Genomic DNA, 18,823 nt, shown 5'->3' on the forward strand with positions numbered 1-18,823 from the left:
AAGCTGCACAGCATTAAGAGGTGACGGTGTGGAAAACACCACTGACTGAAATGGGTACTGATTTTTTCCTCCCCTACCCAGGGAAAACCCTGTGGGATTGTTATCATTAGCATTTTCTTTATGCTATTCTCCTTTCTCACCCAGTTTAGAATCACCAAATGTACTCTAGACTCAGGAACACAAGCAAGCACACCACAATCTTCTGATAGACTCCATCTTAGGAGAGCAACTGTTTCCCACACTGCAGGTCCCACAGAGCGCCTGTGAGGAAGATAGTTGATGCAGTGCTGAAAACCGGGGCACAAGTCGAGTAGAGGATGCACAAATCCCCACTGAGGTCACCTAGGGATTTTGCTGAGCCAATAGAGGGTGCTGGAGTGGAAAGGTGTGGGAACTCCTGCTGATATACCCAACCCTACTCCCTTCATGTACATATCCAGCTTTATAAATGCGTAGCACCTAAAAAAGCAGTAAGATATGCAAGTTTTTGTACAATTCAAGCTTAAGCTTGTTTGCGGAAGCTGGGGCTATATGGACGAGTGCTCTAGCTGACTGAGCCACTTGGGAGCTGTTCAGTATCTCATTATATGGACCCGTCACATATACTCAGCAAGAAGGTTTTGGGAGAGTAAAGGAATCTTTTTTAGAGGTCTCGATGGAATTCAGGTACTCAACCACTTGCTAATGGCATGTAAAAGCTCCACACCTCTTCTGGCTTGAGACTGAACCAAAAGCAGCACAGTGACAAGAAGAGAAACCCCTGCTGGCACTCAGTTTGTTACTACTCATGAGGTGGCCTTGGGAGCACAATTGTTTCAGCTCCATCCCATGTCAATGAGAGCTCTGTCATTTAGGTTTTTCCAGAGAGCTGTCCGAGACATCCATCTCTCAGAACCACATTCTCAGCTGTGGGACGATTTGAGCTCCTACCTGAGTGCTGACTTGAAGGTAAATGAAACAGAAACCTGTGCTTTGTTGTTTCATGTCAGTTTTCATAAACCGTCGTGCAGATTTTGATCTATGTGTCCCTCTTCGGTGAGCTGTGTGAGGCTACTATTGGAATGATACATACTACATATACACACACTTGCATGACTTGGGTTAATATCAGATATTAGCCCATCTCTGAGCTTGGCTCGTCAATCTGTATCCCCTCTCTGAGCTCGGCCCGTCTTGTCTTTCACCCTTCTCTGAGCTCAGCTCCTCTTGTCTTTTTTACTGCTGCGCCAGCAGAAAGACAGGAAGTGTTGCGGTTGGGAGTAGCGAGGCTGAGAATTTCCCTCATCTGAAAACAGGCAAGCGGCAACTGCGGAAAAACACAAATAGAACAATGGAGATGAGAGGAGACCTACTGTTAATCACGTGACCAGATGTCACCAACTTTCACACCTCCTTCACAAGGATTTGTCGTCAAGAGAGACTGCGTCCGATCAAAGTGTGCAAGCTCATTACCGTAGGGACCAACGATTCCAAGGTGTGATTGCACATATGAAACAAAGCTTTAGATTCAGTTTGGACAGCTCTGTACAATGGGGAATATTATTAGCCTGCTTGTGCTAGATGAGGAATTAGCATGACGGACATGTTTGCAACCCATCCACTGGTGGTTGTTGGCATTGTCCACCATGGGCTTAATCAAACTTCACTTTCAAGGCCCAATCCAGAACCACCCCCCAAACCTTTCCCCTTGGGCAGTCACGATTAGATAGGCAGATAGAAAGAACGGAATAGGTCCACATAACATTAAGATAGACACATGTCCAGAACTATGGGAGAAGCTCGATCTAAGCTTCCAAAGGGCTACGTGGAACTGTCACCATATTGCTGATACATATGTAATCTTTTTAGATCATTGAGGTGGACTCAAGAAGGTGGACTACCATGAAGGGGTTAGGTGGTGGTGCAGGACTGGGTCCAACTCATCTACAATCTCTCATGTGTCCTGGCACCCTGGCCTGCAGCATCCTCTACCATCAGCCATCTTGCCTAAGCGCAAGAGAGATGCGGTTCCTGCTTCACATGATGAATATGACCAAACGAGTCATTTCTGTGCATTGTCCTCTCTGAGCACATCTAGGCACTTTTATTTCCAGTGGACATATATCCAGAGCATGGTAACTATATATTAAGAAGCAGTTTGTCCCTCCCTGCTCCCCACAGCTATTTGGTCACATAGGATGTGGACAGCACAGCCTGGTTTAGTGCTCCACACAACCCCCCCCCCCCCCCCCCCCCCCCACCCTCCCCACAACCCCAGATGAGCTTCTTTCTGTGGACGGAATGGAGTGCTCCTCTATTTTTGTGTGGGTCTTTGTTTTATGTAAGGGGCACTTATCTCATTTACATGAGTCTGTGGTCTGCCTCAATGGTCCTAAGTTGCTTGTCTCACAGGGTTATAGCCCACACATGTGTGTACATGAGAGAGTGCACACACCTTTATGCGTGAGTATTTGCATGTGTTTGTGATACTGTTCCTGTGCAATGAATCACTGAAATAACATTGCTTTCCCTTGATAATGACACTCAAGGCTGGTCTGCCAGAGAGGGGAGAGCTCAGTTTCTGCAAACCTCACTGTCTTTTGCAGAACAAGGCAGACTGGACTTCTGTCTTTCTGTTACACTTCCTTAACCCACCACTGTGGCAAAAAGCACAAGCCATTTTAGTTTGCCTTGCAAGATTTCATTTGCATGTGAAATCGAGACACAAATAAAGACACATTAGACAGGAGGGGTTTTTCAGACCATTTGACGTTCCTGGAAGTACAGCAACAGTGAAAAGCCCGTCATCTTATCAATTTCATTTTAAATTCACTTGGACTCATGCATGCTGACTCATGCATGCTGAGTGCCCTTTATTCTGATGCATAAGGCATGTTGCAGATGGCTGTACAGGGCTTGTTTTATGGGGTATGAGAGGTTGGTCATTCCACTGATGCAGCACATCCCCCCATCCTCAGAAGCCATTTGCATGCTGACAGAAGAAAGGGCAAGTTCCAAAGACAATCTCTTCTAGGCAGGTTTCTTAGAGGGCAGAGTGGCATTGTGGATGATCAGGAGCACTCAAAGCTGACAGGATACTGCATCCATATACGTGTTAGCAACAGCAACCACAACAACTGAAGCTAATTAAAAAAGAATAATTAGACCAAAAGAATCAGGCTTGTTTGAGACTCCTCGTTGAGACCTGTGTGTTATAAAGATCACATTTCTCTTCTGACAGTATGGTGTAATGTGCTAATGAAATGTCACACCAGCTGCCTCTTCAGCATCAGCCAGTCCCATTCTGAAATACCGTGGTGCTGTGGTAAACAGCAGGGCTTGTGACTCAATGGTTTCTCATTCAGTCCCAGAGAGTGTGTCACTGCTCTTGTGCCCTTGCGCAAAGCACTTAGCCAGACCTGCCTCAGTAAATTTCCAGCTGCATAAATGTAAAAGCACCATGACCTGCAAGCCACTCTTGATAAGAGCATCTGCAAGCAAGCACAAGGAGACATTGCCTCTGCCTTGGCTGCACGAGTGTCACCATCTGTTAGTGGCAGTGCATGAAAATAGTGTCAGACTCAATAGAGAAGCAGTGTGAAAGACGTGAGACAGACTGTGTGCATGTTTATCCTCTATTAGCATTTTAACCTCCTCCCTTTGATGCAGACCATGTTCAGGGTCCAGACCTTTCAGCAAGAGGTAAGAGGGAGAATCTGGACAAGAAGGATAAGGCAGCAAACCACTTGTGCCATGGACTGGACTGGAGTTGTTTTTTTTTTGTGTAAAACTGGGCGGCAGTGTAGCTTAGTGGTTAAGGAGCAGGACTCATAACTGAAAGGTGGCCGGTTCATTCCCTGTTGGGACACTGCTGCTGTACCCTTGGACAAGATACTTAACCCACAATTGCCTCAGTAAATATCTAGCTGTATAAATGGATGGCATTGTAAAGAACTGTAACCTATGTAAGTTGCTTTGGGTAAAAGCGTCTGCTAAATGAATAAATGTAAAACTGTGTCGTGTTGATGGGGTGGTAAATATTAGTACTGGAGTTTTTTTTTTTATATATAAAAAAGGTTTTTATTGTCCAAAGCGTATTCACATTGCCAACGACAGCACATTACCGTCGTTATGTAAGTGTTCACATAATCATTCACAATTCACAGTTTTCCGCAGTTTATAGCCTACTGTCAGGAGCCAGAGAAGCCTCCATGAAACCACGATGCCACTCTGAAACAGGGCAGAGAACGTGCATCCACATTTATCAAAACCTATGGTCCTTAGAAAAACATTTAGGAAGTCCCCAAACACAGCATCTTCCAGTCGGTAGCATTCAGCGCAGATTCGATCGCAGTTATGCAGTTAATTTTGTGCTTGGATTTCCGTGATATGATATAATCTCAGAGATTGCTCAATGCGTTACAGACTTGCCGACCACAGCAGAGCGCTGAAAAGTAAGTGACCGGAGTTCCGTTGCTCCGCAAATCCCCGTCCCCCCTCAATCCCTCTCCGGCGCTCCTCAGCCATGTGTAGGGGTGGCGCGCGGTTTTCTGCTGTTTTCTTCACCGGAACACTGCGGTCCCGCCGCCGCCGTGCGTGTTGTGGTCACAGTAAGTTTTTAGGTGTTCATCTTTATCCGTGGGCGACGATTCCCTGGATTCCGCCACCACGCGAGCGAATAAATACCGACAAAGCTGCACGCGCAGAATCCTCCAGGATTTGGTGAAATTGGGCTCTTTGAGTCCTATTCCATTCCCCGTCATGGCCCCGGTATTGTCCAGTCATATAGATGTCCGTGGCAGCTCTATCGACATGAGCCTTTGGGAAGTCATCGCTCTCTCTCTGAAAGAAAAAGCGGAAAAACGGGTATTAGCTCCAAGTCGAGGCAATGGCAGCCTTCCAGGTCACAGCGACAGGAACATTAACGTTGTCAAACCCAGTCCTGCCCTTAAGGGACGCAGGCAAATGACGAGTCGCAATCTACCTGGTCATGCTTGCTGACCGTTTGTCTTACATGATGAGAATAACATTGAGTACCCTTCGTGTTTTGTCTCATAAACTCATGACTGCACTTGCACGACGTGCATTTTCAGACCGCAGCTGTATTTTTACCGTGCAGACTGGGCACGGTAATAGTACAGGTGCCAAATTCAGGTTACCGCAAATACAATGTTTTCAAAAACACTCTTTCACACATGCGTAAGGATGCTACAGTAACCATATGTGGTCACTTAAAAACAGAGAACGGTGGACTGCTGTTCTTACCGTGGCTGGGGACGCAGGCAGGGCTGTGTGGTTCGGACGGTCCACTCCAGGATACCTTTCAGGTGGCAAGACAGACAGGGAAAGCGATGGTACAACTGTTCCAGAAGCTCCTCTTTACGCAGTCCGTAGATGATCGGAGCTATGCACTGCGCCAGACTAAAGAAGGCAAAGTTAATCACCCCAAACAGCTCCTTGGGACCCTCCTGGAGGTAATGGTGCTTCTGAAACAGGTGCAGCACGAAGTTCACGAAGTTGGGGAGGATGTAGACGGCGAGCTGGGTGCCGTGCATGGCGATGGTCCTGCGGCCGACGCGGTTGCGCGGAGACAGCACGCCGAGGCGCCGACTCTCCAGTAAGATTTTGCAGTAGCTGAATAAAATGAGCAACGCACACAGTGAAATCAGCGTGATTTTGTGGACTTCGCCTTTTTTCAACAGATCGCGGCCGCATCGCCCTCCCCTTGTTTCAAAGTCCTCCTCCATTTTGGACAATAGGCTCAGAGGGGTGATGAGCGCTATGCCCCAAGTTAGTACCCCGATGAGCCATGGCCACTGCATCCAGCACATGGAGCTGTACTTGAGCGGGAAGCAGATGGCAGCGTAGCGGTCCAGGGCCATCGCAGTAAGGGTGAGGAGGATGTTCGAGGCGCTTGTGATTAACATAGTTATCAAGGTCTGGCACGCGGCAGCTGGGGTCCTGGCGTCGATGTATATCTGTACGTAGAACGCGCAGCAGACCCCAAAGTAGACAAAGGCGGAGAACAACAGGTGGAAAACCAAGACAAAGCGGGCATGGCTCCGAAGTCCTTCATCACGTAGAATAGTCCAATTTATAACCAGGTTGAAAAAAGCCAAAATTACGAAGGACGTAGTCGAAGCGCACACTCGAACGGCGATGTAGTTATGGTCTGTCTCGTTCTTTGTCGACATTTTCCCACTCTTTGCTGTTTATTATTATTGTTGTTTTTATGGTTGCGTTTGTCATTGGATAAAACTCAGGGAACTTTAGTTTCAAGGCATCTTCTTTCTTTTCCTCACATCATCGCGCTGTCATGATTCATAATTTATAGTCCTCCAGAGGGTTTTTCAAATAAAAACTGAGCTCGCAGTTTAACTTGCAGTTCCACCTCCTCGCATATCTGTCTCGCCTGTGGATTTGTCTGGTGAATGTGAAAGCGATAAAAAACAGCAGCATCACGGACAACGGCTGTCAAAAAGTAGCAAATAGCAGACGAACTGCCTCTGTCCCTCCCTCTCTCTCTCTCTCTCTCTCTCTCTCTCTCTCACACACACACACACACACACGCGCGCGCGCACACACACAGAGACACGCGCGCGCCATAAATTCCTACCGTTACCACATCATAGAATTCTCAGTAAAAGCATATTCTTCTGTGTTAATCAGATTTTTTTTTATTTAGCTACGTTGCATCTCTGGTGCAGATTGGTGTTCAGGAGTCTGAAGTGTAGTGGCATAACTTTACACAAAGGAACACATTTTAAAATTCCTTCATACACAGTAGGCAATACATTTAATGGGCAGCACATAATACAGCGTACGAAACTATTTTATCTGAAGTGAATTGGCTATTTAAAATATATCCAGAGTATTATTTTATGCTTCATATCGGAAACAGATTGACTGTTTGTGTCTGAGATATCCGTGTTACAGCCAGCTTATTCTGTGCTGCACCAAGCGCGTTACGCACGTGCCAATATGCTGGTTGCACTATACGCATACACGTGCTTCGTTACGCTTGTCGTTTTGTTGGGTCACTAGCACGTACGACCGAATTGCAACTGCAATACATATCTGTGTGACATACTGGCATAATTTATTTACTTATTGTCAAACTATGTCAGTGCCTTTTATACAGCGCTGTCGGGTTTCCTCCCCTTCGACCCTTTGTTGGATTTGTTGAACCTGTTGGCGCACACATCAGGACCATGTCTATCACGGAAGTGTGACAGCCAATTGTGGATCGTCCGAATTTATGCATAACGACCACTCTGTTGCAGTGACCACGTGTCTCTCATACAAAGAGAAACTGTTGTTTTGCACAGATGATTTCACAGCATAATTCAGGGAAAGAAGGCAGTTACAATCATAACAATGTTTCATGCAATACTCTTACGTGCACATTAAAATCTGTTGATAGATTTTTTTCCTGTAAATGTTGGTGTTGTTGTTATCTTATTTTTTTTATCATTTGGCTTGTGCTAAACAGATAGTGTAAGGCACCGTAGCAAACAATTTCAAGACATTTCAGAGCATTTTTTTTACATCAAATTGCAGTATTATTTGTAAATAATACAGAAAAACAAAACTGTGTCTGTAGCAGTGTAAAGCTAATCATGCGATCCAAACCAATAACCAATGACATACGAAAGAGAGGGAGTAGGAGAGATTGAACCAGTGGGACAGCACCAGAACCAGATGAGGGCTGAAGCCCAAAAGAAAGGGCGTCTAAGGTGAAAGTAGGGACAAGAGTGAGATAATTGGTCTGACCGAGTTATGAGTCACATCAGGGGTATGTTTCATAAATAACATTATAACTATCCCTCCCCCAAATAAACATACCCCCCAAGTCACCTGTAACTCAGACCAGTTGGTCATCGAACTGAGGAATGACATCAGACCACAATAAACTCAAGAAATATGATTGTATATCGTATAATATAATATTGCATGAATTAATTATGTAATATTTTTAAATAGGATACAGTGAATGTTTAATAACTGAAGTTTGGGACAACACCAATCCAAAACAGGAAATGATATACACAGTTTGCACGCCTACTAATCTTTTGTTCCAGTATTCCAGGATCCTCTGCCTGGCGACGACCCCCAGGGTTCCACGCTTCTCGTCTTATGGCCCAAACATGGAGGGGGTTCTCTCAGTGCTGTGTTATGGCCACCCTGGCCTCTCTGAACAACTGGACTCAAGTCATACCAAATGTCTCAGCAGACATGTTTCCCATTTATTATTATGTTGTACCTGTGCACTAATAAATACCTTTACATTAATTTCTTAAGTCATTGAAGCCCTTGTTTTGAAATTACATACATTATATTTATTGTTTTTTTAGAGTAGTCTGATGTTGTTCCTTGGTCTGGGTACTAGTAGGTTTAATATGAAGCCAAATCAAAATAGTGGTATAGTGGCTAGCATCATTATGATTCTTTCATTGATGTATCACCCTAGCCGTATATAATTAACATTCCTGCTCTGGGCATTTAACTTCCTTTGGCACCATGCTGTGAGACATGCCGTGTCTATGAGCTGTCTGTGAATGATGGATTACTAGGTTCAAGTGCCCTCTGGTGGTACCATGTAATATCTCACTTGCGTCTTTTTTAAAGCAGATACATCCGAGTGTTGACAAGCTCAAAAGATGTATTACTCCCACCCAAAAATGGGGGCAATGTTGAGTCATAATTCTGTACACCTGCTGTGGCAACATAGCAATATTCCACAGCATTACCACACTTCTGCACACATACGTGTACATAAATATCTGCAAATAATGCCCCCTGTCACATGGTGTTCTACTAGAACAAGCTGCCATGTGCCCTGTAGGTACTGCACATTCTTACAGTTACAGGGACTTGGTGGAAAAATCTCACATTTTCTCTGAAAACAATAGCTAGCTAGCAAACACAAAAGGAAACACTTTATTTATTCAGATGTCTATGAGAGAATGACATCCCCTGAGGTTTAAACAGTAGCTGAAGTGTTGTAAAGACTGATGTCTGTTCCAGAACTGATTTGTTTTCTTTGAAGTATCTGCTCAGCTTTCATAATTAAAGTGAGTGTAGTGTGACTGTGTTCTGTAATGAGGACTAGTAAAAAATCCATTGGCCACCAGGATCCGGGTAGGAAGGTATGGTTTAACAGGGAAATTTTTAACAGGGACATTTGCATTGTACAACTGTGTACCACCCAGTGCCCACTCACTCAGTGCCTTCAAGTCTGTATCAGTCCCTCTCTCAGGCATAAACTGAATTGCTGTGTCATTCAGTTGTTAGGCACAGGGATTGTAACTGAAAGGTTGTTGGTTTAATCCCCTACTGGGGCGGTGTTGTGGCCTCAGCCAAGGCTACAAGTCTGATTAGGATAAATTGCCTCATTAAATTCCCAGCTGTATGAAAGAATGATTTCTCTTTAAGATACTTTGGATTAGAGTGTTTGTTAGTGAGGGACTACAAGGTGTTGTAGTTGTGGGTAAAATATATGAAAAACAATTTGCTGTTTTTCTTTTAAAGGGAAATTTTTAACATTCACCATCTGACGTTTTCCCCACACAATATCCCCTGTAATGCCATTTATTTGAATAATTTCTGTTTCGGATAAGGGAAAAATGTGCCACTGTTCTCCCCAGACACTGTCATTTTGGTTAAAAATGGGAATTTGCCTTTGGTTTCCAACAGCTCAGTTCCACAAGATAAATAAATACACAAAATAACATACCAGACAAAGACAGCAGACATTGTAAGACATTACAAATCAAATACAATAAATCTAATGTTTGTTGTGCCCAATGTTTTAGTATCTGTGCAGAAGTTATGGCCTCCATTCCCAAAGCCGAAATGACTGCAGTGCCTCAGAACTGAGGAGGTGCGTTTGGATAGTCCACACATGGTAGAACATTTTGGCAACATGAATTTGCATGTGCAGTGAGTAGCATGCAGCGTGCACTGAGTGTCCGATCCCACTGCAGCGGGAGGTTTTATTGCTCAGCTCTCAATTACACCATTGTGACAGTGGTTCCACCCAGTACTGCCCCCTAACTGCTTTACCTTGTTCCCCAAAGGGTTCTGGGTAGGCATAAGTAACATGGAAGAAACTCCACCTAGACTACTAGAAGGGAAGGTGGAGCTGTTACCATTTTGCTGATACCTTGACAATTCTATCCTGTCTTTGAGCCAGAATCAAGAAAGCCCTAGGCGAAAGGGTTGAAAGTGGTTCTGGCCTGGGCCCCAGACTCTTATGGCAAAGTCCTGCTAATTCTCAGCTTAGCCCCGATCACCCCCAGTGGCTAGACAAGGAACTGTGCCTGTCGTAGTCTTTGGAACAGCCAGCACTCACCATCTTCTAAATACTTACTCGTTTAGATGGACTGAATGTACTTCACAGAAACTGGTACTTTCGTGAGACTTCTGACTGGCCTGACACGGTACCTTTGCTGAACCACATTTTTACCGTTTCTGGAATGTATTGTATATGTTGTTACTATTTTTATAGTCATTAATATTATTATATGTTATAACATATGTTATTGTATGTTATATTTTTATATAATCTATGAGCTAAATAATTTTGAGTAAAGTTGCAAATAATCATATCCGATGTTTGAAAAATGTCGGACATGAGAACAGAAAAACCTTTTTGAGAGCACTGAAGAACTTAATTTTGTATGGACTGGCGCAGTGCATTTAACTTGTCCTCAATGATTTCAACGATTTTTACGATGTGTTAATTAGTGCCGTTTTATGTGTAAAACCGAAAGCCCATAGTTTCTATGTCTGTGGAACAGAAACTTAACCGTCCGTGTGCGCAGCGCGAAGGACCATACTGCGCTTACTGGATTTGCGGGTGGGTGTAAATAGATTCAGTGATTTGCGTGGTGCGACATAGCCTGTCCCCTCCCGCTGAAATTGGTTTCTATTTCGTTGGAATCCCACTGCCTACTCCACACCTCTAGTATAAAGACTCAAAGCTAACCGCTCACCGTGTGTAAACGACCGCTTGTGCAAAGGGAGAAAGGGGGAGAAACAGGTACGTAAGTATTATTGTTAGCCGTTCTGTATTATTTGCTTAAAGTATTTAATATGTGGGGATCTTAGCATTGTGCATTTTTTTGCTTCTTATATTTATATACGACAACCATGAGCATTACGCTAGGTGAACAAAACTGTATAAATGCTCTACACGCCACTTTTTGTGCAATATGTATCTGTTATTCAGATTTAAAATATTTACAGGTTTTCTCAGTTTAAAGTCAGGTTTTGAAAAATAGTCTCCCAATCAGTAGAAACTTTTTATCTGTAGTTTTAACTCTATCAGACCTCATGCTATTATCGTGGCATTCCTCGTTGTTCAGTACCGTATAGGCCTAGTTTCTAACATCTAGTTTCGCTTCATGCAGGTTATCAGTAATATGATAATGACCTGGAAGTCGTTTTAACACAGCACATTTTAAACAACACAGCCAGTTTTGTGAAGTTTTATTATACACCCGTAGCTAAGTAATCTCTTACCTTTTTAATGTAAATTAGATTAAAGGTACTAATCCTGCAATTGTTTGTCCCGCAGCAACAGTGTAACTACTGCACTTCAGAACAAGTTATTGTTCAATAAATGGCCTGTAAACCAAACGTTGCTGGTTCGATTCCCTGGTGAGGCACTGCTGTTGAACGTTTGTACAAGGTACTTAACCCAAAACCTCAGTGAATAGCATATAGCTCATAAGCGCGTATAAGTCGCACTGGTAAGCAAATGTGAAAATTGTTTTGAGCATTTGCTTTGGGTGGATTGTGTGAACTATGGGCAATATGTAGCTCACCGTGATGCTTTGATATGAAACGCGTCAAAAGAGATTTTGGGGCTTTGAGAACATACGATGCTGTATATTCCCACACACTCATTTTCCATTTTTCCAACGTGTCCGTGACATCATCGGTTCGGTTGCTTAAGAACAACAAACTATCACGTAAGTATCGGAGAAAAATAACACTTGTCAAACGTTTTAATTCAAAGCTGACAGAAGAAAGCACATTTTGCTGGCTTGATCCGATGGATTAGTCGTGTAAGCACCGTAGGCACCATGTTCCATGTATCCCCATCAAGAAGAGTGTCAGCTACCTCGTCGGACTCCGGGTCATTATCTACATAAATAAGTACCAATTCACGAACTGTAAATTAAAGGTTCACTGACTGGTCAGAAGCGTCTAATCAAATTAGCCGGTTGATCCCAACAGGAGGCAGTATGCGCGTGCACACTCTTTAGATCTAACTAATGCAACAGGTGAAATTAACGTGCGCTTTGGCAGCATTTGAACGTTGATCCAGGTGACTGAGGTGAAGCGCAAGTCCTACCAAAAGACAGTTGACAAATTAAAAATGGTGAAGATCCCACATGGATTGAAAAGTTGTCCTTGTTATCTGTATCTGCAGAATTACTCACATTTGTACTAATTTTACATGGATTGACTCACATCCTACATTCAGAACAAAAGTATGAGTTCACTGAAGCAACTAGATTTTCTTCCAGAAAACTATAATCTCTCAGTGAAATGAACTCTCCACAGAGGTTGGGACAGCGGAATCACTGGCCATCTTCTGACATGGATTGAAGACGCACCTCTTCAGACTGAATCTTGGTCCCACTTCAATTCCCACCCCCCTACCTCTAGTATTTCTTGTTTATTTTACATGTACTATTGTTATGTGTTTTGATTCTGTGTTCTAGGGACTGTTGTATCATAGTATGCTTGGCTTCTGTCAGTTAACTTGTGGTAGGGCTTGAATAGTGTTATGCTCACACTCACTGGTCTGGGAGTGTTATTAGGCTGGTCTGACGCTGTTGCTTGTTTAAATTGAATGGATACGCTCATGCTCTATTGCGCTGGAAGTTGCTCTGGGTAAGAGCATCTGCTAAATGCATGTACTGTAATGTAAGGTAATGCTTTATTAGGTCGAACTTCGGGAGATGTTTGGTCATTCATCTTTGCAGAATTTATCTCAGTTCTTTGGACTTTTTGGTTTTCATTTGTGAACCAATCTTTTGCATTTGAACCACCAGTGTTTGATTGCACCAAGGTCTGGTGATTTTAGTGGTTTTATTTATTAATATTTATTAACATTGTTTATTTAAGAGATATTTTGTACTGGGTTAACCACTTGCAGATTTGGATGAACACTTTGGATCGTTACTATGCTTGAAAGTCAATTTTCAGGCAAGTTTCAACTTCTTGCCAGCTGGAACCAGGTTTTTGTCCAAAATGCCATAGTGCACATTGTAGTTCCTCCTCCTATCTTAACAAGGGCTCAATGACTCATAGATATGAAACAATCCCAAAAAATGATACCCCTCCCAAACACAGAATATTTTAGGGTGAGTTCTTTTAAATTTTTGTTCCTTCAGGAGGGTGTAAATAAATACAAAGGGCACAAATATACATATTTAGAGAGAGAGAGATAACAAGAAAATGATATTGCCATACTTCAAGCCAATGACTTCATTTTAAGGTCTGTGCAATGCATCGATTCGCATGCGGTAATCCTCATGACATCTCTTGATAACTTCTTAATAACCTGGCTGAGGGTTAATGCAGTGTTTACTTGCTAGATTTTGGCCAGTGTCAAGACTCCGAAGAGTCTTCTCTGGGAAGTGTTGTGAAATAAGACATCCTACACTAAGACTAGCTTTCTAAAACAGCAGCATTTTTTTGATATTCATCATGTACCTGGAATGAGTGTTGGGAAAGACTGTTGAGAAAATTGGTTGCAACTGATATGCATATAGTGGTATTGATATTTAGCTTGAAGTCTGACAAAGGGATAGTCCCTAAAGGAAAGTGGGGAGAGGGGGTGGAAGGCGGGTTCCTTTGAGCAGCTTACCTGGACAGAAAGTGGTAGGTTTTATAGTTTTATATTCAAGTTTTATAGTCATAGATGGAACAGGTTTATGTAGGTTTGGTTAATGATACATGAGTTGTCTGATAGCTCCCCTCCCAGATATTTTTTGGAACTTCAGTTGGTGAGTCCCTCATTCTCACTTACTAGCTTGCTATTTTTGCTGTGCCACAGTGCTGTTCTCAGCCTCCTAACCGCTGACCATTACCACCATGAAAGATAAGTGTGGTTCAACACCCGCAGCACAACAGCTCCACATTCACAGTCATCCAGGGATCAAGAACAAAGTAGTTCATGCTGTTTATGTGACAGAGGGACAAACCACTGTTCCATTGTTGTGTGCGGTTCTCTATTGGTTTACTTGAACAATGTGAAGGAAGGTTTGAGCTGAAACTTCAGCCATGGTACCCATGTGGTGGACAGAGGGCAAAAGTGAAATGTATTAACCTGCAAGCCAGCTGTCTCCAGCTCACCAAGTGAAAGTGAGAGGGAGCAAGTGCATGGTGCACCTGGCCGGGCAGTTGCCTTAGTAGAGAGCGTGGCCTGTAGCGTGCTCCTGGCCACCGGGGGAAGGGTCACAAGAATATTGGGGCAATCCAAAAAAAAAATCATGACCACCCTCTCTCTCTCTCTCTCCCTCTCTCTCTCTTCCCCCCGACCCCTCACGACCCCATTGGCAGCCATGGCAGTGCAGCAGCAGATAACGACTGTCACCACGACAAACAGCTCCGCGGCCTGGACCACAGGGCTGTGCGACTGCTGCTCGGACATGGGCACCTGTAAGTCACATGACCGACCCTGGTATGCTGAGGCTGTGTGCCGTGGGCTTGCTGCGATGGTCCGTGGCTGGGCATAGTCCGTCCACCACACACATCTGCTTTGAGTGCTTGTTACAAGCTAGCTACATCATGGCGAATGCTAATGGCGATATTAAGGATACTTGTCGTAGTAGCCTGTCTGATCGGGTCCGGCTTCAATATTGCTTCTGTGCCAGATAAAAATAGCTCATGAAAGGGCAAGATTGTAGCTTCATGAACTCAGGCAGTACAAACAGGAGTGGGTGTGTCACCAGCAGAGCGTGTTTCCTTTTCCGGCACTGGGGGATATTGATTTCAGTGAATTGATTTTAGGAAAAAGGAAGGCTATGTGCCAAGTCAATGCAGCATACTCTATAGTCTCCAATGATGTTGATGCTTTACTCTCACTCTTTTGAGGAGTACTCTTTTGAGATGTAGGCCATCCACATTCATTAACAATGGAACAAAATGTGAGGAATGTTATCAATTGTCATCTGCGCAGCCGCAGTTCAAGTTCGGTTTCACTTCTGTTGAATGTGATGTACTGACCTCCTATGCCATTTGGGAGTTTCGCAATACTCGTAGCGGGAGGGCTAGCCAGGGCCAGCGGCCAAGGGCCTGGGCTCACTCCAAAGGAAACTCCACCAGGACACACACGGACAGAACAGCACAAATCTGGATAGTTAGGTTCACACACAGGGAAGCCGCTCACTCATTCGCCTTCGTTCCTGGTCCATGCTCACAGCATTCGTCTGCGCGCCCTAGGACAAGTTTGACAATGTGATCTGTACTCTATGCATCAGTGAATGCGTCTAAACACGTCTGAACACCAATGCTGGTCTTTGTGTTCCTGTTTGTGTTTGTTGCTGTTGTTGCCAATGTGTACTCATGACTTGATTGCAACAGACTGTACAGCAAGCTGTAAGTACAAAGATAGTCCATCTTGAAGGAGCAGCTAGTTATTAGTGCTCATGGCAGTATGGATATATTGGTTTGGTTTACTTGGTTTACTTACTTACTTTGCATTAAGTGACATTGAGAGAAATAGAAAACGGAAAAGAAAGGAGCTGCTGTCTCTGTGTGTGTGGACAGGTTGCTGCGGTTTCTGGTGCTTCCCTTGCCTGCAGTGCCAGACAGCCTCTCAGTATGGATGGTGCTGCTGCATGCCCCTGCTGGACCCCTTCTGTATGGTGGTCTCCTGCTGTCTCCGAAAATCCATGAGGGAGCGCTATGGCATCAATGTGAGTGGATGGGGCTGATGCAAGGAACACAGGGGGAGGGGCTAAAGCAGATAACACAGGTGGGAGGGGCTAAAGCAGACAACACAGGGGGAGGGGCTAAAGCAGATAACACAGGGGGAGGGGCTAAAGCAGATAACACAGGGGGAGGGGCTAAAGCAGATAACACAGGTGGGAGGGGCTAAAGCAGATAACACAGGGGGAGGGGCTAAAGCAGATAACACAGGTGGGAGGGGCTGAAGCAGAGAACCCAGTGGTGGGGATAAAGCAGAAAACACAGGAGGAGGGGCTAAAGAAAGGAACTCATGAGGAAGGCTAAAGAAGCGAAACAGGGGGCACGGCTAAAGCACAGCATGGGGGAGAGGCTAAAGTTGAGAATATGGTGAGAGGCAAAGCAGAGAACACAGGGGTGGCATACATGAGAGAAGGGTAAGGATACAGATAGGTGTGACCATGAGAGGGTGTGAGGGAGGGTGAAAGACAGAAAGGGGTAGAGGGGAGAAGAGGGCAGGTAACAGGGAGAGTCATGTGTAGAGGGGAGGAGAGGAGAGAGAGGCAGTGAGGTCACAGTGTGTTTTAGTGTGTGAAGAGGGGTGCACAGAATTAGTCACTTTAAAGACACAAGCACTCAGTCTGTAAGTATTCAGTGCAGAACTTCACAATGAAGGTGCTTAACAGGTTAGGTAAGTTAAGAAATTGAATGCAACTCTAATGCAGTTAATGGCATACAGTGCCACTCACACCCCTGAATGAGCAGGAACAAAAAGTAAGCTATAAAAGAAAAAATGACCTTTTAGATATAAGAAGACATATTTTCTTCTTAAAGCATTACAAAGGTGTGACAGTAATAGTATTGCACAGAGCAAATTCTGATTGCTAACAATGAATTTTAATCTAGTAATGTATTCATTTATTCCCTATTTAGTTTGGGGTATGAGTATATATGAAAGGCACTGTGTTGTAACAGGAAAATGAATGGCACAAGGGCAGAGCTAATACAGAATAGTATGAATAGGATATGAAAACAATAGCTCAAAATACAGTGAGTGATATGAGCCAATCACAGCAATTTATTTTAGGAATGTAATTCTGCACTGTAATTCTGTTATCCCCTTCCTGTTCCTCCAGCGTAATTAGCTTGAACATTGCTAATGAGGTTGGGCTGGAAGTGCAGCAGGCTGGGGGCCAACAGTGGCAGGGAAGAAGTGAGCGAGGGGGAGTGTGTACATTGTGAGAAATGCATTAGTGGTTTAAAGCCACAGCAATACCAGACTCAGGAAGGACCAGAGGACACAGGAAGAAAACAAGTCACAATTTACTTACCCATCTTTGGTGCTCTGTGCAATGTACATGGCCGCAAGTCAATAACCCGAGATAAGAGCCTGCTAGCTTTGACAAGAAAATTCGCATGTGTTGAAATGGGGGTGGGGGGGTGACTTGCAGAGAACGGCTCCAACTGCGCTGAGTGAATTCTGGCCTTTACCCCCCCCCTTCCCAAATGCTCTCTCTCTCAACCTGTGCCCATCTCGTCCCACAGGGGGGTTTCTGTGGTGACTGCTGCGTCCTCTGTTTCTGCTACCCCTGCGCCTGGTGCCAGATGTCCAGGGAAGTGAAGAATCGCGCCCAGGGCACCACAGTCATCACCCAGCAGATCATCACCGCATAGTGGCAGGGAGCGACAGACACACTCTGGGAACTAGAGGCTGTCCCCTCTAGCGCTTGTGCATGTGTGCACACACACACTCACACACACAGCAGCAGTGCACACTCTGGCAACACGCAAACGTATGTGCTAGCATTGCATTCACAAGTTCAAGGCAGCACTTTGTTCTGATACTGCTTTTAACTCTGTTGCATTTCAAGATCAAGTTTTCATATCCGTGTTTGGCTTTTTTCATAAATAAATAAACCATTTGGAAGTCCAGACCGACTATTTCCTTCTTCTGTCCATTGAATCAATGTTCTTTGTTTGTCTCTTATTTATGTCGTCACTGTCACACATGTGAGGTAGAGGGCTATTTGGCAGAATTAGCAAAATGCAAGACCACATGTTGGGAGCATTCAAAAAAATAAGCACCATGCTTGCAAATATGCTGGACTATAAAATAGCCATGTTGAATATAACATTTATTTCCTGCAAAAAGATCTTGTCCAAAGATTCAAGAAAGAGCAGGAGTAATCTGAAGAGGCTTCAACATTATTGGGATTGCTGCATCAGTTTACTTGGATGTCTGCAAGAAGATCTTAAAGAAAGCCAGCTGAAAATGAGCGTGTTACATGTCTTTTCACAAGAAAATAAATGCCAAAACTGCGGACTTGCTCTGTTGAGTGTAACATTGAGTCATTCCAAAAGAGACTTCATACAAAGGTTTTTGACTGGATTCTTTCATGTCTCTAAATGCATTGAGGGAAACATACCAAGTCCCTGCCCCCACCCAGCTTATCATATGAGAAATGTAATGTGCAAACTGAACATGAATGATACATTTCCACTGAACGTCAGATGAGCGTAATCCAGGCCTAAAGCCAAGCAGAACGGTTCACCATGTCTTTGCCCACGTCAAGACAGGATTATCTCTGTATTGTAGGAGGTGTGGCCGGATTCCCGACACACCAGCCAGTCGAGCAGGGCAGTTGCAACAATAGTTTATTGCATTCACAGGAAAGGAAATGGCAGGTTCAAGGTTAACACTTAAATAGGTCATTGCACTAAATACTATTAAATTTTACAATCACTAAACAATAAAACATTACTTTAGTGTTAGATTTTCTATTTAAGACACACTGGCCCTACGTAGGCTACTGTTTATCATGATCCCATGAGAGGAAACTGCTGATTTAAGGCCTCAGACTTAGACAGGGGTAGACGTGCTCACCCTGGCATCACCCCTCCAGCCACTCTGCAG

General features: G+C 44.1%; 2 protein-coding genes across 3 annotated transcripts; one reads left to right on the forward strand and one right to left on the reverse strand.

Annotated features, from left to right (window-relative positions):
* Positions 1 to 4,565: 4,565 nt before the first annotated feature.
* zgc:194312 (uncharacterized protein LOC794943 homolog) lies at positions 4,566 to 6,406 on the reverse strand. The gene is made up of 2 exons (XM_036549077.1): positions 5,245 to 6,406; positions 4,566 to 4,821 (listed from the first exon to the last, which is right to left on the reverse strand). The coding sequence occupies exons 1-2, from the start codon at positions 6,171 to 6,173 to the stop codon at positions 4,761 to 4,763; spliced, it is 990 nt and encodes a 329-aa protein (XP_036404970.1). The 5' UTR covers positions 6,174 to 6,406; the 3' UTR covers positions 4,566 to 4,760.
* A 3,965-nt stretch (positions 6,407 to 10,371) lies between these two features.
* Positions 10,372 to 17,838, forward strand: ponzr1 (plac8 onzin related protein 1). Of its 2 annotated transcripts, none has more exons than XM_036548867.1 (4): positions 10,372 to 10,421; positions 14,563 to 14,661; positions 15,772 to 15,920; positions 17,455 to 17,838. In XM_036548867.1, the coding sequence occupies exons 2-4, from the start codon at positions 14,565 to 14,567 to the stop codon at positions 17,581 to 17,583; spliced, it is 375 nt and encodes a 124-aa protein (XP_036404760.1). In that variant the 5' UTR covers positions 10,372 to 10,421; positions 14,563 to 14,564; the 3' UTR covers positions 17,584 to 17,838. The 2 variants fall into 2 exon arrangements, with proteins under 2 accessions (XP_036404760.1, XP_036404759.1); XM_036548866.1 differs by lacking the exon at positions 10,372 to 10,421 and adding an exon at positions 10,805 to 11,023.
* The last annotated feature ends 985 nt before the right edge of the window (positions 17,839 to 18,823 follow it).

The sequence above is a fragment of the Megalops cyprinoides genome, chromosome 16 (genome assembly GCF_013368585.1).
Source record: "Megalops cyprinoides isolate fMegCyp1 chromosome 16, fMegCyp1.pri, whole genome shotgun sequence".
NCBI lineage: Eukaryota > Metazoa > Chordata > Actinopteri > Elopiformes > Megalopidae > Megalops > Megalops cyprinoides.

Bases quoted from the DNA above. Each gene is read 5' to 3' on its own strand.
- zgc:194312 (XM_036549077.1), bottom strand. From the start codon at position 6,173: ATGTCGACAAAGAACGAGACAGACCATAACTACATCGCCGTTCGAGTG. The intron at 4,822-5,244 runs GTAAGAACAGCA...TTTTTCTTTCAG, and splicing joins TGCCTGCGTCCCCAGCCACG to AGAGAGAGCGATGACTTCCC.
- ponzr1 (XM_036548867.1), top strand. From the start codon at position 14,565: ATGGCAGTGCAGCAGCAGATAACGACTGTCACCACGACAAACAGCTCC. The intron at 14,662-15,771 runs GTAAGTCACATG...GTGTGTGGACAG, and splicing joins CTGCTCGGACATGGGCACCT to GTTGCTGCGGTTTCTGGTGC. The intron at 15,921-17,454 runs GTGAGTGGATGG...CTCGTCCCACAG, and splicing joins GGGAGCGCTATGGCATCAAT to GGGGGTTTCTGTGGTGACTG.